Raw genomic sequence first — 22,453 nt, 5'->3', positions numbered from 1 at the left:
TCCGGTGGACCAGAAAGGCATGTACAAGAAAGCATGATGGGAAATAGGTTCTGGGAGCAAGAACAGGCAGAAGCCTCCCAGGATCGTACGGATCACAAACCTAGCACCGAGAAAGAAAAGTCTTTGGCCAGGAACAGATCCCGGAGGTTTCTGGGAAATGGAGTTCGGCGGGGACGAGGAGGCATGTGCGCATGACCGGAAGTGACGCTATTCAGCTGCGTCCCCTTTGGCGCGAGAGTAGGGCCTGGCGTTAGGCAGTTCCTGCGACCGCAGGATTTGAGCTCGCAGCGGTACGCGTTACCTCTCTCAGCTGGCGCGCAGCGGTTTCCTCGCGCGGAGTGCTGCTCGAGACCGAGTCGGCTGTTGCGCCACGAGCTCCTGAGCCAAGGCCTGGCTGTGGCTGGGGAGACAGTGAGAGACCCGGCTGGACAGGCCCGACTGGACCTCCCAGGAACCAGCACCGCGGGCTCAGACCCGGCCCCAGAGGGGAGAGGCCGGAGAGAAGAGTCCCGCCCGGGGGCGGTCAGAGCAGGCCTACGGAGTGGGGCTGCGGCTGCAGAGAAGCGACGCCGACGCTTAGCAAACCGCTGGGAGGCGGTGGCGCGAGGTGCGACCCAGATGCTGGAGGAAGGAGGTGAGAAGGAGTGATGGAGGGAGAGGTTTGCGGGAGATCCGGCTTCTTGTTCCAGCTTGCCCACTGAGACTGCTGTGCGACCCGGACCAGAGCTCTGCGGTTATCCTTTCCGCAAGTGGTTGGGGACGATCCTTTTTTGAATAAAGAATTGTGGGGTCAAAAAAGTTGACCTATCTAAAAAAGAAGAGCCTATCTCTGCTTCTGATCTTCCAGCCCTTCTTGAGGCAGCCAAGATGCTCAGAACAGGAACCTGTTGGCTCTGCCTGAGATTGTTTAACCTAGCTGGATAGGGGAGTCATGGAGGATACTGGGGATTTGCAATCAGAAAGCTGGGGTTCCCGTTTAAGCTGTGGAGTACCGGTCAGGTTTTTAAAGCTGTATTTCCTAATAGAGGAAAGGATAAAATAACCTTAATTACCTCGTTTACCTCTTAGAACTGTAAGCATCAAGTAAAAGAACGTTTTTGAAAGCACCTTGAACCCGTTACAGAACAAATGTGTGTGTAATCTTATAATCTTAACCACCGAGGCCTGTGCCGTCCTCCCCTAGATCAAGGGGTCCATCTATTGGTCTATAACTCTTCAAGTGCAATTTCACATCCAGCATTTTATGTTCTCTTTCCGAGAGACCTAGGAACAAACAGAATGGTTATCATCCTCCCCATACTACCAGAGGAAAATAAGACACGGTGGAATTAGGTACAACGCAGTAACATAAGGTCTGTACTGAGACCAGTATCCAGACCTATTTATTTCTCTTTCTGAGCTATTTCTGAGAACTACTCTACCTCTACTATTTTTTTTATTGTGATATAACTCACATGCTATAATATTCACTTTTAAAGTATACAATTCAGTGGCTTTTAGTATACTAACAAAGTTCTGCAACCATCAACGACTATTTAATCCATAACATTTTCATCACCCCGAAAAGAAACCCATACCAATTAACCATCACTCCCCATTCCCTTTCCCCCTTAGGCCTTGGGAACCACTCATTTACTTTCTGTCCCTGTGGGTTTGCCTATTCTGGACATTTCTTAAGAATAGAATCATACAATATATGTGTCTGGCTTGTTTCACTTGGCATAATGTTTCAAGGTTCATCCGTATCGTAACATGAATAAACGTGCTTCACTTCTTTTTATGGCTGAATAATAGGCCGTTATGTGGATGGTCGACATTTTGTTTATCTGCAGCTGATGGACATTTGGGTGGTTTCCAGTTTTGGCTGTTGTGAATAATGCTGTGAACATGTGTGCACAAGTTTTTGTGTGGACGTGTTTTCATTTCTCTTGGGTATGTTCCTGAGAGGTATATATAATATATAAGAAGAGAGGAGATGCTCTGACATATGGTAACTCTGTTTAATATCTAAGTATGTCAAAGATATGGCAGTGAAGATATGGCGTTTCTTCAATGCCTAATGTTGTTGAGCATCTTTTCATGTACTTATTGACTATTTATAGATCTTGCTTGAAGAAATAGCTATTCAAATCCTTTGCCCATTTTTAAATTGAGTTGTCTTATTGTTGAGTTATAAGAATTCTTTCTATATTCTGGATACTAGACCCTTAGGAGATCCATGATTTGCAGAGATTTTTCTCCCATTCTTTGGTTATCTTTTAACTTTCTTGATAGTGTCTTTGAAGCACAAAATTTTTAATTTTGATAAAATCCAATTTATTTTTTCTTTTGTTGCTTGTGCTTTTGGTGTCTTTTCTAAGAAACCATTACCTAATCAGAGGTCATAAAGATTTATACTTATATTTTCTTCTAAGAGTTTTCACGTTTACATTTAGGTCTTTTATCTGTTTTGAGCTAATTTTTATATGTGGTGTGAGGTAGGAATTCCAACTTAATTCTTTGGCATGTGGATATCCAGTTGTCCCAACACTGCTTTTTGAAAAGACTATTCTTTCCCCATTTAATTTCTTGGCACTTTTCTGAAAATCATTTATCTATAAATGTATGGATTTATTTCTGGACTCTTAGTTCTTTTCCATTGGTCTATACGTCTGTCCTTATACCAGTACCACTCTGTTTTAATTAGTGTTGCTTTGTAGAAAGTTTTGATATGGTGAATGTGAGACCTCCAACTTTTTTCTTCTTTTTCCAGATTGTTTGGCTATTCTGGGTCCCTTGCATTTCCATATGAATTTTAGGATCAGCTTATCAGTTTCTGTAAAAATGCCAGCTGAGATTTTGATAGGGATTGCATTGACTCTGTAGATTAATTTGGTGAGTATTGCCATCCCATGATTATTGCCTTCCAATCCATGAACATGGGATATCTTTCCATTTATTTAGATCTTTTATAATTTCTTTCAACATTGTTTGGTAGTGTTCAATGTACATGTCTTGCACTTCCTTCTTTAAATTTTTTCCTAGGTATTGTATTCTTTAAGTGCTCTTGTAAATGGAATCTTTTAAATTTCACTTTTGGATTATTCATTGCTAGTATATAGAAATATAGCTGGAGAAATGTCTTGCCCATTTATGATTATGTTTCCTTTTAATTTTATATCCATCTTGTATCCTGCAACCTTGCCGAACTAGTTTAGCTTTGATAGTTTTTTGTGGATTTCTTATGATTTTCTACATACAAAATCATGTCATCCACAAATAGAGATAGTTTTATTTCTTCCTTTCCAATCTGGATGCCTTTCATTTTTTTTTCCTTGCCTAATTGCCCTGGCTAGAACCTCCAGTATAATACTGAATAGAGGCGAGGGCAGCCATCCTTGTGTTGTTCCTGATCGTAGGGGGAAAGCATCCTCCTCTCACTATTAACTGTGATGTTACCTTTGGGTTTTCCGTACATGCCTTTTATCAAGTTGAGGAAGTTCCCTTCTATTCCTAGCTTATTGCGTGTGTTTTATCCTGAAAAGGGGTCAGGTTTTGTAAAATGGCCTTTTCAATGTTTATTGAGATGATCGTGTGGGGTTTTTCCCTTTATATTAACATGGTGTTTTCTATAGATTAATTTTTGTATGTTGAACCAATCTTGTGTTCTTAGGATGAATCCTGCTTGTTCATTACCTCTTCTTTTAATTAAGCAAATGTCTTAATTTTTCAGAGCCACTTTCTCCAAAGAACTAAGTAATAGTGATATTTACGAACTGTATACTCACATGCTAGGCATCATGACAACTGCTTTATCTGCATTTTCCTTTAATCTTCACAGCAACTTTACAAGGGATTATTATCCCCATTTACTGATGAGAAAAATGAGACTTAGAGAGGTTACGTGATTTGCACGCTGCTGGTAAGTGGTGGATCTGGGATACTTGAGAGTCTGTTAGACTCTAATGCCTCCCCGTGTCTCAGTGAATTGATGGGGTTGCTGAGATAGGAAGGGAATGAGAAAACGTACATCCCACTGCAGGTCTGCAAATTCTGCCTGAGTGCCCTGGAGCCTGTGATGTCCTTTCAACCCCCTCTTCAGAGTGAGAATGTGAGATTTTCTAGCTTGGTGAGCTGTAAACTTTGGTGCCTCATTGGTTTCTTTGTCTTCCGCCAGAGCCACCTTCTCTGGACCCTGCCCTTCCCCAAGAGGAAAGCACAGGAGAGGAAGGAATGGTGGCTGGCCTCCTCACAGCTGGCCCCCACGTAAGTTGGAAATTTACTGTGAGAGGCAGCCTCTCTTTTTCTTTTTAATATTAAGGATTTAAAAAATATTTTTTAATTACAAAAGAAATTCATGTTCATTGTAGAAAACCTGTAAAATATAGAAAACACACACAATATTACCCTTCATCCCACAAAGAGATAATTAACATTTTTGTTTGTGTCCTTTCAGTCATATTCTTCCTTTTTTGTTTTCCCAAAATGGGTTTGTTCTGCTTTGTAACCTTCTTTTATTTCCACTTAGCAGAATTTGATGACTGTTTCCCCCGTTTCATTAAGAGTACTCCGCAGAATCTTTTCTGATGTATTTCACTGCGTAGGTCTTCTGTGAGGGTAGGAGCTGCCTTCCCCCCTCTCTTCTTGACTAAACTAGGTATCGTTCCGTTTATTTTCATTTTTAGAAAATCTGCTCTTGGGTTTCCTCATCAGTTCTATTCTTGATTAACAAATTTTTCTTTATTAGTTTTTTGCTTCTGCTCTCCACAGATTTGTTTTAAAATTCTTTTTTTTTTTTAACCTCTTGAGTTAAATCCCTAATTGATTTTCTTCCTTTCTTGTTTGTATTGAAAGTTTTTGCCTGTGGTTTTATTTTTTTTAGATATTCCAAAATGTCACTTTGGTTTCTTTTCCCATTGGGCTGGTCTGTGCTCATGGGGACAGAGTCTTTGTCTCTTGTCAGCATGAAACACCAGTATAATGTGATTGCAGGGCATAGCGTTTGGCGGCTCTATTAGCTCAACCTTATTCATTAAATGGCTCAGTTCTTCCATACCTTTATTTTTTGTTTGCTATTAACACCCAACAACTAAGTTGTTTTAACATCTCTCTTAGCTGTAATATTTTAAATTTCTCCTTGAACTTCCTACAGTTTTTCCTTTATGAATTGTATATTTGTTATTTGGTTCATAATACTTACATCTTTATAGTGAATTTTACTCTTCGTTGTTGTAAAATGACCCAAATGTTTTAAATATTTCATAGTTTTAAAAAATGACCCTCTTTGTCCCATTTAATGCATTTCTCAGTGTTAAGGATGAATTGAAAGAACAAGTAAAATTAGAGGTCAGGAAACTAGTTATAATTTGAGAAGTGATGCTGGCTTAAAACAAGACAGCACTGGGGCATGTAGAGAGATGAGTGAATTCTAGAGATACTGAGGAGGAAGAACGAATAGGCAATTGATTTGTGGGGAGCTGCAGGAAAGGGGATAATAACACTCAGGTTTCTGATATGCCAGCGAGGTGAATGAGCTACCATTCCCTGAGCTGAAAATAGGCATGGAGACTTTCTCGCCTTCATGACTTTGCTCATGGTGTCTCCCCAGCCTTCATATTCTCTTTCTCCATCTGAGGAACTTTCCTCAAGGCTGGCTCAGTGATTGCCTTCTCCCTGTGGTCTTCCCTCATTGTCCTGCCCCTGCGCTCCACCCGGGATTCTTCTGTTATCCCAACAACTGGTCTGTCCGTCTGTTTGACACATACTACAGGTGGTTGTGTACCTGCCTGGCTCTCCTCCTGTACTGTGTGACGTCGGAGTTCACAGGAGTATTTATTAAATGTTCTGGAAACATTCAGCTTTCACATTTCTTTGCTAATTTGCACCTGATTCCTCATTGCATAAACTCATACATTCTAATTTTGTCTTTTCTGTATTGGCTCTTTTAATCCCCAAGCACCTGTTAGTTTCTGTCCAATTACTGCTCATATATATACACATTTTCTATCCATTTATATACAGTCTACCAGAAGTTTAAACATGTGAAGACAAGACAGACTGTATTTTATTTTGTGTGTCAGTGTCCAGTATAGTGTTAAGCACATAGGAAGTGATCAATAAAAGCTTTTCTGAAACTACCCAGAGCCCTGACCCCTTTCAAAGACCCTTTCCAGGCCATCTCACCCAGGGACATATCCCCTCCCCCATATCCTAAGGCCACTGGACTAGAAGGAATGTGCTTCTGTTTCAGGGATCCATGCCCTTCGGCAGTGTGACTGAAGCTTGTACCCAGGAGGGGTGGAGGCACTCGGTCCCTGCTCCGCGGGACAGGTTCAAGGAAGGGATACCAGAAAAGTCCAGAAACCTGGTCCTACTGGGTAAAGAAACCATTTAAAATTCCAAGTCTGCTCAATTCTGAAAAGTTGTGGCACTCTCCAGTGCTGAGTGATGGGGAACTGCTCTGATGCACCCTGGGGATCGTGTGTATTCCTCCTCGTTCCCTAGTGAAAGGTCTCTGGGTTCCCAGGAGGGGGAGGTGACCTTCAGGCCAGTTCTTCCATATTCAGTGAGTTCCTGTCTTCCTATAGCTTGCTTTATGGGCTTAGCTTAACTCCCTGGCTTGACCCCTCCTTGAGGGTGTTTCTTTAGCTCCTTCCAGAAGTGCTTTACCAAGACGTTGACATCATATCTGTCTTATTTACTGCTGTATCTCCTGGTGCCCGGCACTAAGTAAGTGCTCAATAAAGAGTTGTTGAATGAATGACCTAACTGACCTTTTTCTGCTCCCTTGAGTTCTTGGTGGCCATTTGTACTTAGTACAGATCTCTAAAGCCCATTTTTTCCCCTTGACTAGGACTTCCAGTATCCCAGGCTGGCATGAACTCTCAGTTGGAGCAAAGGGAAGGCTCGTGGGTGCTGGAGGGAGAAGGCCTAAGGAGTCCCTGTCCAGGTGAGTGGGCAGGCATGAAGCCCATGGAGTCTCGGGAGCAAAGGCCCCTTTGAAGCATACATTGGTGCATTTGATTCGTTTGTCAGCGCTGGGAAGGAGATATTGTTATTCCCATCCTACAGCTGAGGAAATTTAAGCTGAAAGAGGCTGACTCGCTGGTTCAGACCCTCACAGCTAGAAAGCGGTGAGGCTGGGGTTTGAGGCAAGGTCTGTTGGACTCCAAAGCCTGCTATTCCACGCCGCCTCCTCATCAAGTCTCCCCGGGCTGGGAGACGTTTGGGGCACAGGTGATATTGCTAGCCCTGGGGGAATGCATCATCTGCGCTGGCCTAGCAGCTTGGCCTTCGCCTGACTGAGGATCTCAGGTGCCCACCTTTACCCATACCTCCAGCTGTCACACCTGCGGCTGCTCCCCTCTCTGGCCCTTAATTGGATTCTAGCGCCCCCTTCCCTTCTCTCCCTCTACTTGGCTATGCCAGAATTTTCTAAAGATACTAAAAAACTCAGGAAAAATAAAAGCAAGGGAAACCATAATTTCCGTGTTTCTCTCTTGCTATTCATCTATGGTTGCGCACCCCACCTTGATCTTCATATTTCAGCCCCTGCTGTTGTGGGACCTCTGGCTGGGCCTCAGTAGCTTTTCCCTGTGATTCCAGCCACTTTTGATATTTTGAAACTGAAAGCCTCAGAGGTACCAAGGAACTTAACCACTTTCAAGTGACAAAGTTTTAAATTTTTCTCAAAATGCAGCCTGATGCTTCATATCTGTGCTTAGTGATTATTGTTGCTGTAGGGCAATGAAAACAAAGCCCTGGCTTATTTTCTACATGGTTCGTCTGAACTCTCTTCTCCTTCCCATCTTGTCATCCTCTTTCTGAGCGGCCTGTCCCCCATCACCTCAGCCCTCTTTGTTACTACAGACACCCCCATCCTTGCTGAAACACCTCCTGCAGGGAGCCTCGCTAGTCCTGCCACTTCCTTCTCCCTCCCAAGAGCCCCGCCTTCCCAGCACTGTGTTTGTTGTGCAGGGCCTTTTAACCTGACCACAGACCCTGTATGGAGCTTCAGAAATTGAATGCGGTGTTTTGTGGCTACGGCAATAACTGCATTTTTCTGCAAAAAGGGTTCATCACAGTCTCAGAGGGGTTTAAGATCCTAAAAGGTTACTCAGAAAGGTTCCAATGACCATGTTATTAGAAACAGAAGTTGGGAGACAGTGCTACCACCAAGGGTCTGTGCTCCGAGGTCGTAGTGTCGAGTATAGTATGGAAGCAACTTTGCATACAGACCCATGAAAGACAGGCATTCAGGTCCTTACCTGCTATGTGGTAACTACATGGATTCAAAGTAAACCACTAAACGAGGTGGTTATTTGTTTCTATGTCTGAAAAATGTGGATAACAAAACCTTTCTTACTTATTTTATACACTAATACATGAGAAAAAAAGTTTTCAGTGATGGTGTGCTGTATTAGCTCTATGATAGGGAAGTGGTTAGAGGAAAGTGTCAAATCTGGCTATGACAGTGACTACAACACTGCTTCTGTGGGGTTACACCTCTGCTCTGAGACCATAGAGCATCCTGGGCATCGCTGCGCCTCCTGGGCCTCTCTTCTCCCATCCCACCCTTCCCACTCTGATAGACCCAGGTCTTTAAAGTAGCTCTGTCTCACTGCTGGCTTTGGGAACTTCTGTCGCAGATGCTGTTTCCCTAGACCCAGCTGATCGGTCTGCCTCATTCTCACTCATTTTGCTATTCCTTCAGTCAACAAATGTGAATTAAGCATTTGGTACATGCCTGGTATTGTTTTAGCTACCGGAGGTACAACGGAGAACAAGACATAGTCCCTGCTTATATCCTAGTGAGGAACATAAATAAAATGAGGAAACAAAATAACTGATATCCTACTGGATAGTGGTGAACACTGTGAGGAAAACAAAGTCGCATGGGGGTAGTGACTGTGGGTACAAAGATGAGAATGGGAATACGGATGGGGTGGGGGCTCTTTTAGATCAGATGAATAGGAAAGACCACTTTGAGGAGGTGACATTGGAGCTGAGATCTGAAGGAAGAGAATGAGCCAGCCATGTGAGTACCTGGGAGAGGAACATTCTGGGCCACAACATGTACCAAAGCTCTGAGTTGGGAATGAGCCTGGCTTGTGTTAGGATCAGAAAGCCCTAGGACTCAGTAAACAGCAGGGAGAGTGGAAAGCAGGGGGTGGATCACGGTGGGGTTTGGAGGCCACGGCAAGGCATTCAGATTTTATTCAGATATGAAGTTGGGAAGCCACTGAGGGTTTTGAGCAGGGAAGGGACAGTGCAGTCATGCACTGCATAGTGGTATTTCGGTCAACAACAAACTGCATTTATGCCCCTGGTCTCATAAGGTTAGTACTGTATAGACTAGGTATACCATCTGGGTTTGTGTAAGTACACTTGATGATGTTTGCACAATAACGAAATCGCCTAATGATGCATCTCTCAGAACGGATCCCCACTGTTGAGCGATGCATGGCTGTATTTGTATTTAAAAAGATAACTCCGTGGATGTGGAGAATCGACTTTCAGGGTTCAAGAGTAGAAGGAGGAAGATGAGTTAGGAGTCTGTTGCAGACATTCCAGAGAGACATGAGCGTGGCTCATCAGCAGGAGTTGGGGCCTAATCTGGTGTGAAAGCCAACAGGACTTGCTAGTGAACTGGATGTGAGGGATAGAGGCTTGAAGGATGACCCTGGCCTGAGCAGTTGGGTGAAAGGGAAGACTGACAAAGACACTGGCTCAAAAGGGAAAATCAGCAGTTCTGTTTTGGGTATATTTGGCTTGGGATGTCATGGGACAGTTTTATACAGGAGCCAGCACCCAAGGGAGAGGTGGCTGAGGTGTGACAATTCATGAGCATCACATGGTCTCCTGAATTGCTTCTTTTTCCCACTGCTTTTCTTGTCACTATTCTTCTTCTTTGCATCTTTTACTCAGATAGATGGTCTGTTTGTGAGAGCTGTCAAAGCCATATATGATCAAATACCCAGTTCCATAGAGACGCTCTCGACCCAAAACAGGACATCTGTGCTCTTGGTAGACGAGGCATTACGTACGCACGTGCACCTCAGAGGGAGATCTGCTTCACGGGAAACCATTCGGATGGTTCACGAGGAGAGGTCCACGTGATGACAAGCCCTCGAATAACATTGAGCTACTCCTCGCGTCTTGTTCTGGGGCCTTCGTGTGTTTTGACTCATTAAACCCTCAGTAATCTTGCAAGAGAGCTGCATTCTCAGAGAATAAATCCAAGACATAGAAAAATTAAGTTATGCGCCCAGAGTCACACAGCTAGTAGGAAATAGAGCCAAGAACTGAACCCGGGCAGCCTGGATCAAGACTGTATGTAGAAATTTGAATAAAGGGAGCTAGAACTCCCCCTGCTCGTCTCTCCTCTGAGAAATGAGGTAGAGACGGAAGGCTCTTCAGGAACATTGACCCAGTGACAAGAAGCTCTTCCACAGCCCTCCCTAAACCTCCACCCACGCCCCCCCAGCCCGTGTGGGAGATGGGGGAGGGGTCTGAGAGCCACGCTTCCCTGAGCTTCGCACTGTCCACATGGAGTACGGTCTTCACATTTTCAGCTCTCCTCTCAGAATGAATGAGGTCCCACAGAGGGGTAAGAATCATTAACTCTTCTTTTAGGAAATATCTATTTTATTATAAAAGCAGTGTTATTTATTCTTTTTGAAATAACTTTTTTTCTAGTAACAATAATACACGTTCACTTAAAATTTGGAAAAGAATGAAAAAGAGAACCAAGATCCCCTATCATCCCACCACACAGAGGAAAACTTCAGTCTTCTCCATATCATAAAATGCAGTCATTTATTTTTCCAAAGTGAGATAACAGCATGTAATTTTATATATACCTTTTTCTCTTAACAGTATGTTTCTATAACTTTTATTATAAATAATACTGTCATTGGAGAACATTAGAAAATACAGATAAGCATTGAGGAAAATAAAAATCACCTCTGACCCCACAACCCAAAGACAACACAACTAACATTCACGTTGTGTATCTTTCTGTAAAAGGAATTAGAGTGTACGGATTTCAGCCATGACTTAGAATTGCTAAATAGTGCCCCTCGATTGGCTACACTGTGGTCCTCTCATTATTAAACAGGTAGGTGTTTGCTTTTGTCTGACAAGTGGCGCTGTGATGAGTGCCTCTGTGGACACAGCTCCGTGTGATTTCTCACCGGTCCTTTAGGATGAGTTCTTACAAGTGGACTTCTGGTGTCAACATTTTAAAGGCTTGACACATGCGACTAGATTGCTCTCCAGAAAGGTTGTCCCAATCTATGCAGCTGCACTGGTGTCTAAGCTCTCCCACGATGCTGCACCCTTACCAATGCTCTAGCATTAACCATCTTTGGAAATCTCACTGATGGGACAGGTGAAAGCATTCGTCCTGCTGGCACTGGTCATCAGCTTTTTCAAGGGAATTATGTAAACCTGGCAGGCAGATTACCCAAAACCACACTGAGAATTGTGAGACTAAGACAACAGCTTGAGACTGACTGCCCAATACTTAGCAAAAACAGAAGAGAGGAGCATCAGAAATAAGGAGACAAGTATTGCATCTGAGGCAGCAGATGAGGCTAAGCTTCATCCCTTTGCAGGTTAGGAGAGGGAATAAAGGCTGCTAAAGTCTCTGAGGAGCCACCTGGGTCATGATTTGGGGTTTAGAACAGAAATGTCCTGGGGGACAGGAAGGAGGCATCAAACCCATCTGCCTAAGAGCCAGACTCCTTCAGCCTTCCGTATTTTGGGAGTATCTCTTCTTCCAGCAAAGTTTTCCAGCAAAGTTAAAAAAAAATGCTTTTCTACATTTTTTTCAGACCAGAAGATTGTATCTGAATCACCACCCAAGCAAGACATTTCTGGAGAATCATTCCGAGACTCAAGTGTAGAGATGCCCCCTGGGGAGTTAGGTCACAGGAACAGTACACTGGGGAAGAGCTTCAATCTGAGACCAGTCCTCTCTCCACAACAGAGAGTTGCCACAGAAGTGAGACCCCAGAAATGGGAAACACATAGACAGAGCTTCAGGAAGGAGGCAGACGTGATGAAACCTCACAGAGCAAAACCATACGCGTGTAACGAATGTGGCAAAGCCTTCAGTTACTGTTCTTCCCTTTCTCAGCATCAGAAGAGCCACACTGGGGAGAAGCCATACGAGTGCAACGAATGTGGGAAGGCCTTCAGCCAGAGCTCCTCTCTCATTCAGCACCAGAGGATTCACACTGGAGAGAAGCCTTACAGATGCGGCGAGTGCGGGAGAGCCTTCAGCCAGAATGCAAACCTCACCAAACACCAGCGGACGCACACTGGAGAAAAGCCCTACAAGTGCAGTGAGTGTGAGAAAGCCTTCGGTGACTGCTCTGCCCTCGTCCAGCATCAGAGAATTCACACCGGAGAGAAGCCCTATGAATGCGGCGACTGTGGGAAGGCCTTCCGACACAGTGCGAATCTCACAAACCACCTGAGGACTCACACGGGGGAGAAGCCCTACAAGTGCAGCGAGTGTGGGAAGGCCTTCAGTTACTGTGCAGCGTTCATTCAGCATCAGAGAATCCACACAGGCGAGAAACCCTACAAGTGTAGCATGTGCGGGAAGGCCTTCAGCCAGAGCGCAAACCTCACCAACCATCAGAGGACTCACACTGGAGAGAGACCCTACAAGTGCGGCGAGTGTGGGAAGGCCTTCAGCCAAAGTACGAATCTTATAATCCACCAAAAGACCCACACTGGGGAGAAGCCGTATCAGTGTAACGAATGTGGGAAGTACTTCAGTGAGAGCTCAGCCCTCATTCGACATCACATCATTCACACAGGAGAAAAACCCTACGAGTGCAATGAGTGTGGAAAGGCGTTTAACCAGAGTTCATCCCTCAGTCAGCATCAGAGAACTCACACTGGTGTGAAGCCCTATGGATGTAGCGAGTGTGGGAAGGCCTTCAGGTGTAGCTCGGCCTTCATTAGGCATCAGCAACTCCATGCTGGAGAGTAACTGGGAACATGACCAAAGTGGACAGGTAAATGCAGGGAGTTTGAAAGCAGCTGGAGACATCTGACTTTGACAGTCTGTAGCCTAGAGCCACATGCAAAAGCACCTCTAATAAATCCTTGTTTACATACATGTTGGATGTGGGAGGTCGGGGATGCTCTTCCTTCTCCTTAACATCTTCAGAAAGCAGAAACCACCCAGCTCAGATCACCCTTAGTCACCTTTATTCAGTGGGCCCCAGTGCTCCTTGTGTAGCAAGCAGTCCAGAAACCTTGGTTTATTTATAGAGAATAAGTCAGTGATCAAGTCACATGGGTCATGGACTTGGTTCCTACTTGGAGGCCATCAAGGGCTGCTGCAGAACCAGGAACGCTGTAAATGAGCATTTCTGCACAATGGGGCCTAAGGTATCTAACTTGGGGGCAAGTCCAAGTGAGGAAAGGGGTTCTAGGGCCAACCATTAAATGCTACAGTCTCTTTCCGGGTAGAGGAGGGACCTTCACTCCCTAAGGCTGACGCTAGGAAAATCTAGTGCCAGCTGCACCTCCAGAAAACACCGACAGGCCTCATCTCCACTTTAACCCGTTCGAGGTGCTCGTAACTGCTGTCAGGAAACAGCCCCAGAGGGAAGGACAGTGAGGCAGAGGATCCAGGAGGAAGCTAAAGAACTCCCAGCAAGGCACTAAGGGGAGACCCTAACAGGGAGGACCCACAAGATTGGAACAGTCTGACAGCCATTCTTTCCGTGTGGGTGGGTCATTCTTCCTCCTGACAGAAAATGGTTGAATTTCATTTGGATCCAGGTTTTGACCCCATTGGCCCGCTTCCTTCCTTGCATTTGACCCAGGTCCTACTGTGACGCACATACCATCATCACACCCAACTAGTATGACCATCTCAGCAGTTAAGAATACACTGCTTCCCTGGTTTGGGTCAGGTAAGCCTTTGATTTCCAATGCAACTCCCTGTTCCTGGCCTGCTCTAAGGGAAGCTGGTTGTGCCTTCAGCTGTCATCACCTAAGGCCTCTAGCTGATTGATTGGTCCTTGGTGACTTGCCACATGTCCCAGATTGCTGCTGCTACTGCCCCACCCCCCACACCCCAGTCCCAAGTTTCTGCTCAAGGTAGTGCTCCAACCGTGAAGGCACCTGGGGTGATGAAATACTCTTGCTTAAAGGGACTACTGACAAAATTCATGGCAAAGCACAGTGACTAATGCCAGGGAAGTGAGGTTCCTGGGTTCATCATTCCCAACTCCCTTTAGTCAGGACCCTGAAGCCCCTCCCAGGTGGTGCTTCATACAACCCAGGTGTGGCCTATCCCAGCACCCAGAGGTCTCGCAGTTCACGGCTTCCTTCACTGCATATTGTCTACTAATGTCAAAGAAGTGATGAGCTCTAGAAAGTTGAGTCCAAAGGAACCGCGCTAAGGGAAGCTGAGGAAGAGACTCGGGAGAGGTGAAAACACATTAGGAAATAGCCTGTTACTGGCTTAAAGCAAACATGGTTGGAGAACAGTGGGGCCAGGAATCCCACAACTCAACTGACTTGACCTTCCAACTTTCACAGTAACTTGGATCTGTTAACGACTCCAACATCAAGGTCAGGTTCCTTTGTTGTCCATCAGTGGTTCTGAACCTTGGCTGTGGTGAAGTCTTGCAGGCCATGGGCCCCCAACCCACCAAATGATTCAACTGGTCGGGGCGGAGCTTCCTCCCTGTGTAGCCATGCTCAACTACAAGTTTTCTTCCCAGCCAACAATTTTTTCTTAGGAGGAGCTCGGGAAAAAGCACTGAACTTCCTTCCTAGGTGTCTTCTGAGCCAGGCTCATACAGGGCAGAAATCTGTTACCCACAATGAGCTTGCTCCCCAGATAGCTACTTCCACAGGTGCCCACTGGCCACCTGACCAACATTTGACCACAAAGGAGCTAGCTCCTCCAAGGAAGAGGCCACATCCAAAAGCCCATTGGTTGTCAGGTGATCCTTTATTGAAGTACTGTCCTCACCAAGTCTTAACTCTGTGGGAAAGAAAAGAGAGACATCAGTAACGGGACTAGAAATCCTTATCATCTGACCCCACTACTGACCATTTCTAGAACTTTCTAGCTTATCTCCATGAAAATGTTAGTTTCCCTCCAGCTTTTGCCTTGATTTTAAACAAACAAAACTGATGTAGAAGCCACTTACAGCTGGGCATTCCACAGCACCATTGTTGATGTCATCGATGACATCATGAGGGTGGCGACCATCAACGTTGCAGCCCACAGACTGGGCAGTCCCCAGGATCTCTTTAATGGTTCCTATGAAAAAAAGATGGCATTATCCGAGGGGCTGTCAGTGAGTCCCTCACAATCCTCACAAGCAGTGGAGTTTCATGGCAGGCGAGGAGAGGAATACCCCTATTTTACAGCACACCAGGAATAACCTAACATCCCTGCTCCAAATTCAGAGCCCCATTCAGTTCTCTAGGCTCTGAATGCAGTCTCCATGGGCCCCTCAACACCCAGAGGAAACACATCCAGCCCACACCCTCACACAATCTCAAACCATTCTTTCAAACCCAGAAGACATGGCACCCTCATTTTGGGTCTTACAGAGTAAAGTCTCCTTCAAGTGGGAAACCACTACTGCTCAGTGAAAACACACCCCACATCACAATTAAGGCGGTTCCCTGTCATCCCACTCTTACCAGAGAGTTCTCTGGCCAATGACCGGTGCCGCATCTGTCGAGCAATGTTGACAATCTCATCAAAGGTGATGTTTCCACTGTGCTTTACTGCAGAAAACAGCAAAAAGCTTTGTCACCAGCCGAGGCTGGAGCAGCCCACATCACGTGCTCCCTGTTTCCAGGCTGTTCCCATGCTTTCGGCACAGAGTCATCCACATGAAGAACAACCCTGTTTCCTAAGCTGGGGTTTACTATCAGCTCACCACTGGATTGCACCAGCCAAGAGAACTGGTCAGGTGCAGTGGCGGGTGGCTGGGGGCCAAACCAAATCTTTGCCAACCTTACGTGGAAGAGACTGTTTCAGAGATGGGAAGAGACAAGCTTCCCTTACTAAGGTTAGTTGAGCTGCTGGGTGTCATCCAGCTCACAGCTCACCAGTGGCCTCTCCCGATTCCTGGTCATCATTCTCAGTTGCTTCCCCCTGCCTACTATATAGCCCTCCTGTGTGCTGTGAGTGGGACCAGCCCCACACCAGGGATCCTGGAGACCCACATGACACTTCTTAGTGGCTCCTGGCGTGGTCACAGCTTAACATCGAATGCCCATGCCATCCCTACGTTTCATTAAAGGGAAAACGTGCAGCAAAGGATCAAACCCTGGGTAGACACCACCACTCAGATTACCAGGCAAAAGGCCACTCACTGTTTTTCTGCTTCTTTCGGTCTCTTGGTGGTTCCTTGAGTGCTTTGATGATCAGGGCAGAGGCAGAAGGTACCACCTCAATCTGCACAAGAGATTCCAGTATGAGTAAACCCTACCCCACCCTCCAAGAACACGATCCATACAACTGTGCACCTCGCCTGAGACCACAGGCCAGACACCAGGTTTGCTATACTTTCAACGAATTTTCAGTCGAAAACACATCCTGCCCGAGGAGGACTAAGTGATTTGCTCAATCTCACACAACTGACAGAGCTAACATTTGAACCCGTGTCTTTGCACGCTCTCCAGAAAGCCTTGCCTACAGGAGCAAAGATCTACCCCCAGGAATCCCAGGGCGTTGCTACCTCTGCCCCCATCCCCCTGAACCAAGTACCTGAGCCTGTCGGTTCTGGATTGTCAGTTTCACAGTGATCCTCAGACCCTTCCAATCACCAGTTGCCTTGGCGATGTCATCGCCCACCTTTTTTGGAGACTGTAGAAATAAATGAATGGAATCACATTGTGCCTAAATCGAACCAGAGCCCGAAAATCTGCCCAATCCTTCTCACTTGGCAGGATCCCAAACTTTCTTTATCTGGCACAGAGAAGCCGTCAGCAGCACAGAACTGCACCTATCGGCTCAAGTTGTGACTGTCACCACAGTGTAAATTGGGAAAATGAAGCTGGGGGTCAAGAATGTCCAGGGCTCTAAGCCACAGGCTCAAGGCCACAAGGGGCCAAGTCCCTTAGCTGCCTACCTTCTCATAAGGACCTAGGTGGTAACGTAGGGACTTTCAACCACTTACATTCCAGTTACATGGGGAACCTTAAAGATACTGGGTTCCTGTGTGAGACCAACACGAGTTCACCTGTGGGGATGGGCTCCTTTACAGCTCCCTAGTGACCACCAGCCTAAAGGCTCCGGAGACGTCCAGCGAGTGCCAGCTGAGCCAAGGGCCCAGAAGAGCGGCAAGACTGGCAAGGGAAACTAAGCAAGGAGAGGTTTGGGACAGGAGACCGCTGTCCAAGGAGGAGAGGCCTCATGACATAAAATGGAAGGGGGGAGGCCTGTCAATAAGGCTGGTCAGGGGGCATGCCGGTCACATTAACCAGGAGACGGAGAGCAGAGCTCTTCACGAGCCACTGGAAGCTTCCCCAGAATCTTCACCCCCGACCCGTGTCACCCTCCCAACAGCGACAGGTCCGCTTCCCCGACCAGGCAAGGCCAAGTAGGCCGCCAGCGTCACTAACCCTCTCTACTTCCAAACCCTCCCCCGTGGCCTCCTCCAGCCCTCCCTCAAATACGATGGCAGCAGGTAAGAGGCGTCGGAGAGGAAGCTCCGGCTTCAAGGGAGCAGGTTCTCTCCGCACGTCTAACGCTTTCACGGCGCCTGGCGCCACCTCCGCGCTCAGGCCTGGTCGGGGACGGCATCCCTCCCCGCCACCGGCGCCTCGGGCACGCTGTCTGCACGAGCCCGGGATTCTCTGTGCTCTCCTCACCCGGGTTCATAAACGACCCCCCACCCCGCCCCGACGCCGACTTACCAGACCCAGGGGGCCGATCTTGGGGGCCAGGGCAGACGTGGCACCGACCTCCCCACCGGTGCACCTCAGGTACACTGGAAGAAAAGAAAAGTCAGCGCCCCTGCACAGGGAGCCCCGAGCCGCGGCCCTGCCCGCATCCCTCCGGGGCCCGCCACGCGCCCTCCTGCCTCTTCTCGGAAGAGCACCGAGAGCCTCGGCGGGGAGCGAAGCGGACCAGGCCCCACACATGCACCCCCGCCCCCCCAGCCGGCGAGCCGCCGCCTCCCCGGGCGCAGACCGCCCGCGGCGCCACGTGGGACAGCGGCGGCCTTTGGCTCGGTTGTGACTGCCCGGGCCGCCAGCCCAGCCCAGCCTCGCGGGAGAAGCGCCGGAAACAAACCTTACCCTAGGGCGTGCGGGCTGCAAAGCCGCCGTGGGTCGTCCGGTCCTCCCTCCCCACGTACACGGGGGGAAGCTGAGGCCCGGAAAGGCAAGAGCCTCGCCCAGGACCCCCCAGCGCCCTGGACGCAGCGCCGGGGAGGCCTTTAGGAGGCAGCGGCCCGAAAGCCCGAAAACGTGGGACAGGCCATTGCGCGAGGGCCGCAGGCCCGACAGGCGGCGCGGAGGGAGGCCACATCCCGCAGCCCCGGCCACATCGAGAGCACGCACCGACTTTGATCTCGTTGGGGTCGAACTTGGGCGGCATGGTGGAGGCGTCTGGTGTCGGATGAACCCGGATTCGGGACGACCGAAGAGAGTTGCACCTTAGCCTCCTCCGAGCCGAGCTGAAAGACCGGCAGGCCTCTCCCTGGGACCTGATATAGACAGGAAAGCGCGGCTCTCGCGAGAACCGCCGTCTCCGCCCAGCCTCCCCGGGACGCCCTGCCCGCCATGTTGCTTGTGGGCAGGCGCCGGAGGCTGTCGGCTGGAGAAGCCAGCGCTGCGGTGAGCTGTGACCAGGGCTTCGGAAGTGGGGTTCGTGGCGTTTATCCCCGGGGAGGCAGAGAAGAGAAGGGTGCTCTCGACATCGTATGCCCCGCCGTTCCCCATTCTCCCTTATCTTGAGGGTCACCCGTGGTCCCTCTCAATCCCAGAGCCCCGCCCCTCCTGTGAGGGTTCCGCACCCCGATTCTAAGACCCCGGGACCACAGCGACCCGGGCCCCCTTCTCACTCCGTAGTGTTGCAAGCGCTGTAGATATCGAAACAGTTTTATTTGGCTCTCAATCTGGTTCAACTCTTAATTCTGAGATTCTGCCGTTCTCAGAGTCTCGGACTTCGTCATTCTGGGCTGCATGACTTTCTGAGATCCTGAGTTTCGGTCCCCAGCTCCTGCGTTTGGAGACCAGACTCGGGCTCCGCGGGGGCCGTGCCGGGTGGTCTGCGACCCCGCGTCCATGACCAAGCCCTACGAGTGATCGGCCTGCCTTCAGGTCCACCCGAGGGGACGCTCGTCGGGGACCTGTCCACCTACAAAGCCAGGTCGGGCATTGCCCAGTCCTGCCAGGGGAGGATGGGTGTGGTTCTCCTCGACTGGGCTGGACGTCGGGGGAGGGGATGGATGAGGGATGGGCCTCGGGAAGCAGGTTGGGAAGAGCTGATCCTCTGGGAGGGATGGAGGGGGCACCGCCGTTGGGAAGGAGGTGGGGAGGGCTGGACTTTGGGGAGGGGGTGAGGGAGGGTTAGTCATTGGCGAGCAGCAGGGTAAGAGCTGGTCATCAGGGAGGGATGGAGGAGGGCTGTTTTCAGATTCTTCCCCATCCCTGCAGGCAGGTGAGGTGACTAGAGGGGCCTGAGCCAGCTCTGCAGGCTTGGCCGGCTCCCCAGATGGCTTGTGCCCCTGTGGGCGAAGAGTTGTGATCTCCACCCCTCCCCCTGAGGACTGGGCGTGTGTCAATAGCGTCTCCTCCCTAGCCCTCTTCCCCCTGCCTCCTTAAACTCGAGTAGATGTGTGGTGCTATGTGGCTAACATTTATTGAGCACTCGTTAGGTGCCAGGTACTGTGCTGTGGCTTTACATATATGAAATCACTGGATCCTCATAGAACCAGGTGTTGGTAACATTATTACTCGTCCACACTTTACAGATGAGGAAACTGAGGCTCAGAGAGCTGAACCAAGGTGACGTGGTTGGCGGGTGGCAGATATGGGATTCAAGCTTAGTTCTATTTCATCCCAAGGCCTGTGCTGTTGACCAGAAGCTTCCCTGGAGGATTGCTTCCTGACCCATCCACGTCCCTTATCAAGCTCTGATATTCGCAGATACCGGACAGGCAGTCAGCACCTGGCCTCTGCGTTCAGGACAGCGTACTGTGTGTTTGCTGAGGTGTTTGAGCACCAGGGAGTTGGGGGCAAACTTCACAGGATCAGGACTCGAGAGAGCAGAGTTTCAGACTGGTTTTGTTACAACCCAGGCTATATAAGCAGATCTCTGAACTTGAGAAGCATCAGTTTCATCACTCTAAACAGGGCTGTGGTGAGAATCAAATGGAATAATAGCTGTGAGAGTGGTAAGGTGCCTGAGGATGGCTTTTGAATTTTTAATTAACTCAGTGATCGATTTGGTTATGACGTAATTGAGCTCCCCAAGGTCCTGGCCGGCTGGCGCTCTGCCGGGTTTGGTTTGCTGATGCCACTCTGACAGTGCTTCAGGGGCTGGAAGTGATTCATCAGCTGTTAGAGTTCTCAAGAGCATCCTTGGAAAGGACCCTAGGAAACTTCTCCAGGTCAACCCCCTTGTCTAACGTGGAGGAGAGATGGGGGCCCAGGATGGGAAAGGGTATGCCAGGGTCTCACAGTGGGCCAGTGGCAAATGTGGGCCGGAAGCCAGGTCACCTCGCTTGCCATTGTGCTCCTTCCACCACACCTGCTGCCTATTGTTTAGTCAGCAGAGAACAAAGAGTATCAAACACCTGCTGTGCCGGACTCAGGGCGCAGATTGATGGTCAAGTTGGACGCAGCCCCTGCCCTCAAGGAACTTATAGTCCAGCAGTTCAGCTGCAAGTTCTGTGTTACCGTGCTTCCTGTTCTGGGTGTTGGGGGCTGTGACAGATTCCGCAGGCCCTCACTTCTCTCCTGTGCCCTAGTGTTGTGAAGATTGCCCCGGGAAAAAGGAAGGATGCCGCTCTTCTTCCGGAAGCGGAAACCCAGTGAGGAGGCTCGGAAACGCCTGGAGTACCAGATGTGTCTGGTGAGGGAGAATGGGTTTTCCGTCCCTGTCTTTGCCTCTGCCCCATGAAACAGGGCTCCACGCCGACCCCAGACAAGGCATGCTCCCTCCCATCTGTTCCCCCATCCCCAGAGGAAATCTCTGACTCAGGCCCCCGTCAAGTGCTCAGGAGTGCCTTCACTTTCCCCCCGTAGACACACTTGTCATTACTTGTCCGTTTGCTCTTCTCTGCTGGACCTCAGGCCTTATTTAAAGCAGGGATACTTGGTCTCCCTGCAAAACGGACTAGTTGAACCAGGTGGTGTCTGTGGTCCCTTGCAGCTCCTTAATTCTATGTTTCTTTGCCTGGTTTGTCCACTTTTTGTTTTGTTACAATGTTTTGTTTGAACACTTTTTTTTATTTTTTCTTTTTATCCTTAGGCAAAAGAAGCTGGGGCAGATGACATTCTTGACATTTCTAAATGTGAGCTCTCAGAGGTAAACTGGGGTGGTGTTCTGGCTGTGAATTTGATCTGTCCTTTCTTCTGGGATCACGTGTCACTAAGAAAGACACATGTGGACCCGGGCTCCAAAGAGGCCAGAAGCACTAGCCAAGAGATGTTTCCTTCGGTTTCACTCTCGTCCAAAATAATCGAGATGATCTTTTGGTCTCAACATAGTCTTCAAGAGTCACGGAGTCTAGAAAACGTACCCACAGATTCCCAGGGCACTGGGAGAGTCTGGGGTTCCTCAGACTCTGCAAAGCACCAAAGATCTATCTTTTGCCCCTGATAGAGAATTCATGGTGATGATGGACTAGGTGGGCCAGGGCCGGCCAGGGCACTCTCCTGCCAGCTAATCGAAGGCAGGCTGACATCCCTCACCAGCTCTTCCCCTGAGCTTAGCGCTGTTCTCCGCAGGAGCTTTTTGCACCGGTTCATCTTCTGCCCCATCTCTCCCTCACGTGAGGGGCACTCAGAAAGCAAATCAAAAACTGGCCAGAGAGAAGGCACTAACTCTTCTTTATCTTATCTTAGATTCCATTTGGAGTTTTTGCAACATGCAAAGTTCTACAAAAGAAGGTGAGACGGGTCTTCATTTTCAGAGCATTGCTTATTGCATGATTGCTTGTTTAAAATCGGGTGGGACTTTTAGGAGCTGTGTTGCTAGCACAGACATCTCCCTCCTGTCTGATTCTCACCCTTTCAGCCTGCAGCCCGTGTTTTCACAGTTGGGAAAGCTGGCTTTAGCATCAGAAGGCCCTGGGTCACATCCTGGCTGTGCCACTCATGACTTGGGCAACTTCCTTAAACTCTTACATCTCAGTTTCTTCATCTATGAAACGAAGACATTCATAGTTCTGCTCTTAAAAAGGTGTTGTGAGAACTAAATGAGTGACAGATAGGTGGGTAGATAGGTAGACAGATA

General features: G+C 48.4%; 3 protein-coding genes and 1 non-coding gene across 15 annotated transcripts in view; 2 read left to right on the top strand and 2 right to left on the bottom strand.

The window, feature by feature from the left end:
• The first annotated feature begins 210 nt into the window (after positions 1-210).
• ZNF79 (zinc finger protein 79) lies at positions 211-13,134 on the top strand. Of its 5 annotated transcripts, XM_014863669.3 has the most exons (5): positions 220-634; positions 4,157-4,245; positions 6,230-6,356; positions 6,833-6,928; positions 11,817-13,134. In XM_014863669.3, exons 1-5 carry the CDS (start codon positions 619-621, stop codon positions 12,986-12,988), a joined length of 1,500 nt encoding a protein of 499 aa, XP_014719155.2. In that variant the 5' UTR covers positions 220-618; the 3' UTR covers positions 12,989-13,134. The 5 variants fall into 5 exon arrangements, with proteins under 5 accessions (XP_044634654.2, XP_014719155.2, XP_044634652.2 ...); XM_044778719.2 differs by lacking the exon at positions 6,230-6,356 and having other exon boundaries at positions 211-634; XM_044778717.2 differs by lacking the exon at positions 4,157-4,245 and having other exon boundaries at positions 229-634.
• A 1,315-nt stretch (positions 13,135-14,449) lies between these two features.
• On the bottom strand, positions 14,450-18,685 carry RPL12 (ribosomal protein L12). The gene is made up of 7 exons (XM_014863671.3): positions 18,550-18,685; positions 17,902-17,975; positions 16,751-16,849; positions 16,357-16,438; positions 15,676-15,762; positions 15,174-15,286; positions 14,450-15,004 (listed from the first exon to the last, which is right to left on the bottom strand). The coding sequence occupies exons 1-7, from the start codon at positions 18,584-18,586 to the stop codon at positions 14,999-15,001; spliced, it is 498 nt and encodes a 165-aa protein (XP_014719157.1). The 5' UTR covers positions 18,587-18,685; the 3' UTR covers positions 14,450-14,998.
• On the bottom strand, positions 15,836-15,963 carry LOC123289640 (small nucleolar RNA SNORA65). The gene has a single exon (XR_006533704.1). It is a non-coding gene; the product is annotated as a small nucleolar RNA SNORA65 (small nucleolar RNA).
• Positions 18,686-18,688: 3 nt separating the features above from the next.
• Positions 18,689-22,453, top strand: part of LRSAM1 (leucine rich repeat and sterile alpha motif containing 1) — a 42,806-nt gene continuing 39,041 nt past the window's right edge. For 4 of the 8 annotated variants that reach the window (XM_014863666.3, XM_014863664.3, XM_070518714.1 and 1 more), the window contains exons 1-5: positions 18,689-18,825; positions 19,146-19,360; positions 20,964-21,067; positions 21,467-21,523; positions 22,063-22,107. In XM_014863666.3, the coding sequence (XP_014719152.1) occupies positions 20,996-21,067; positions 21,467-21,523; positions 22,063-22,107 (174 nt within the window). In that variant the 5' untranslated portion in view covers positions 18,689-18,825; positions 19,146-19,360; positions 20,964-20,995. Of the gene's footprint in view, positions 18,856-19,145; positions 19,361-20,963; positions 21,068-21,466; positions 21,524-22,062; positions 22,108-22,453 lie in introns of all 8 variants that reach the window. The other 4 variants (XM_070518712.1, XM_014863665.3, XM_070518715.1 and 1 more) reach the window with 1 other exon arrangement.

Source organism: Equus asinus, chromosome 10 (assembly GCF_041296235.1).
Source record: "Equus asinus isolate D_3611 breed Donkey chromosome 10, EquAss-T2T_v2, whole genome shotgun sequence".
Lineage (NCBI taxonomy): Eukaryota > Metazoa > Chordata > Mammalia > Perissodactyla > Equidae > Equus > Equus asinus.
Note: the sequence above shows the minus strand (reverse complement) of the source record. Positions and strands in the feature narration are given on the sequence as shown.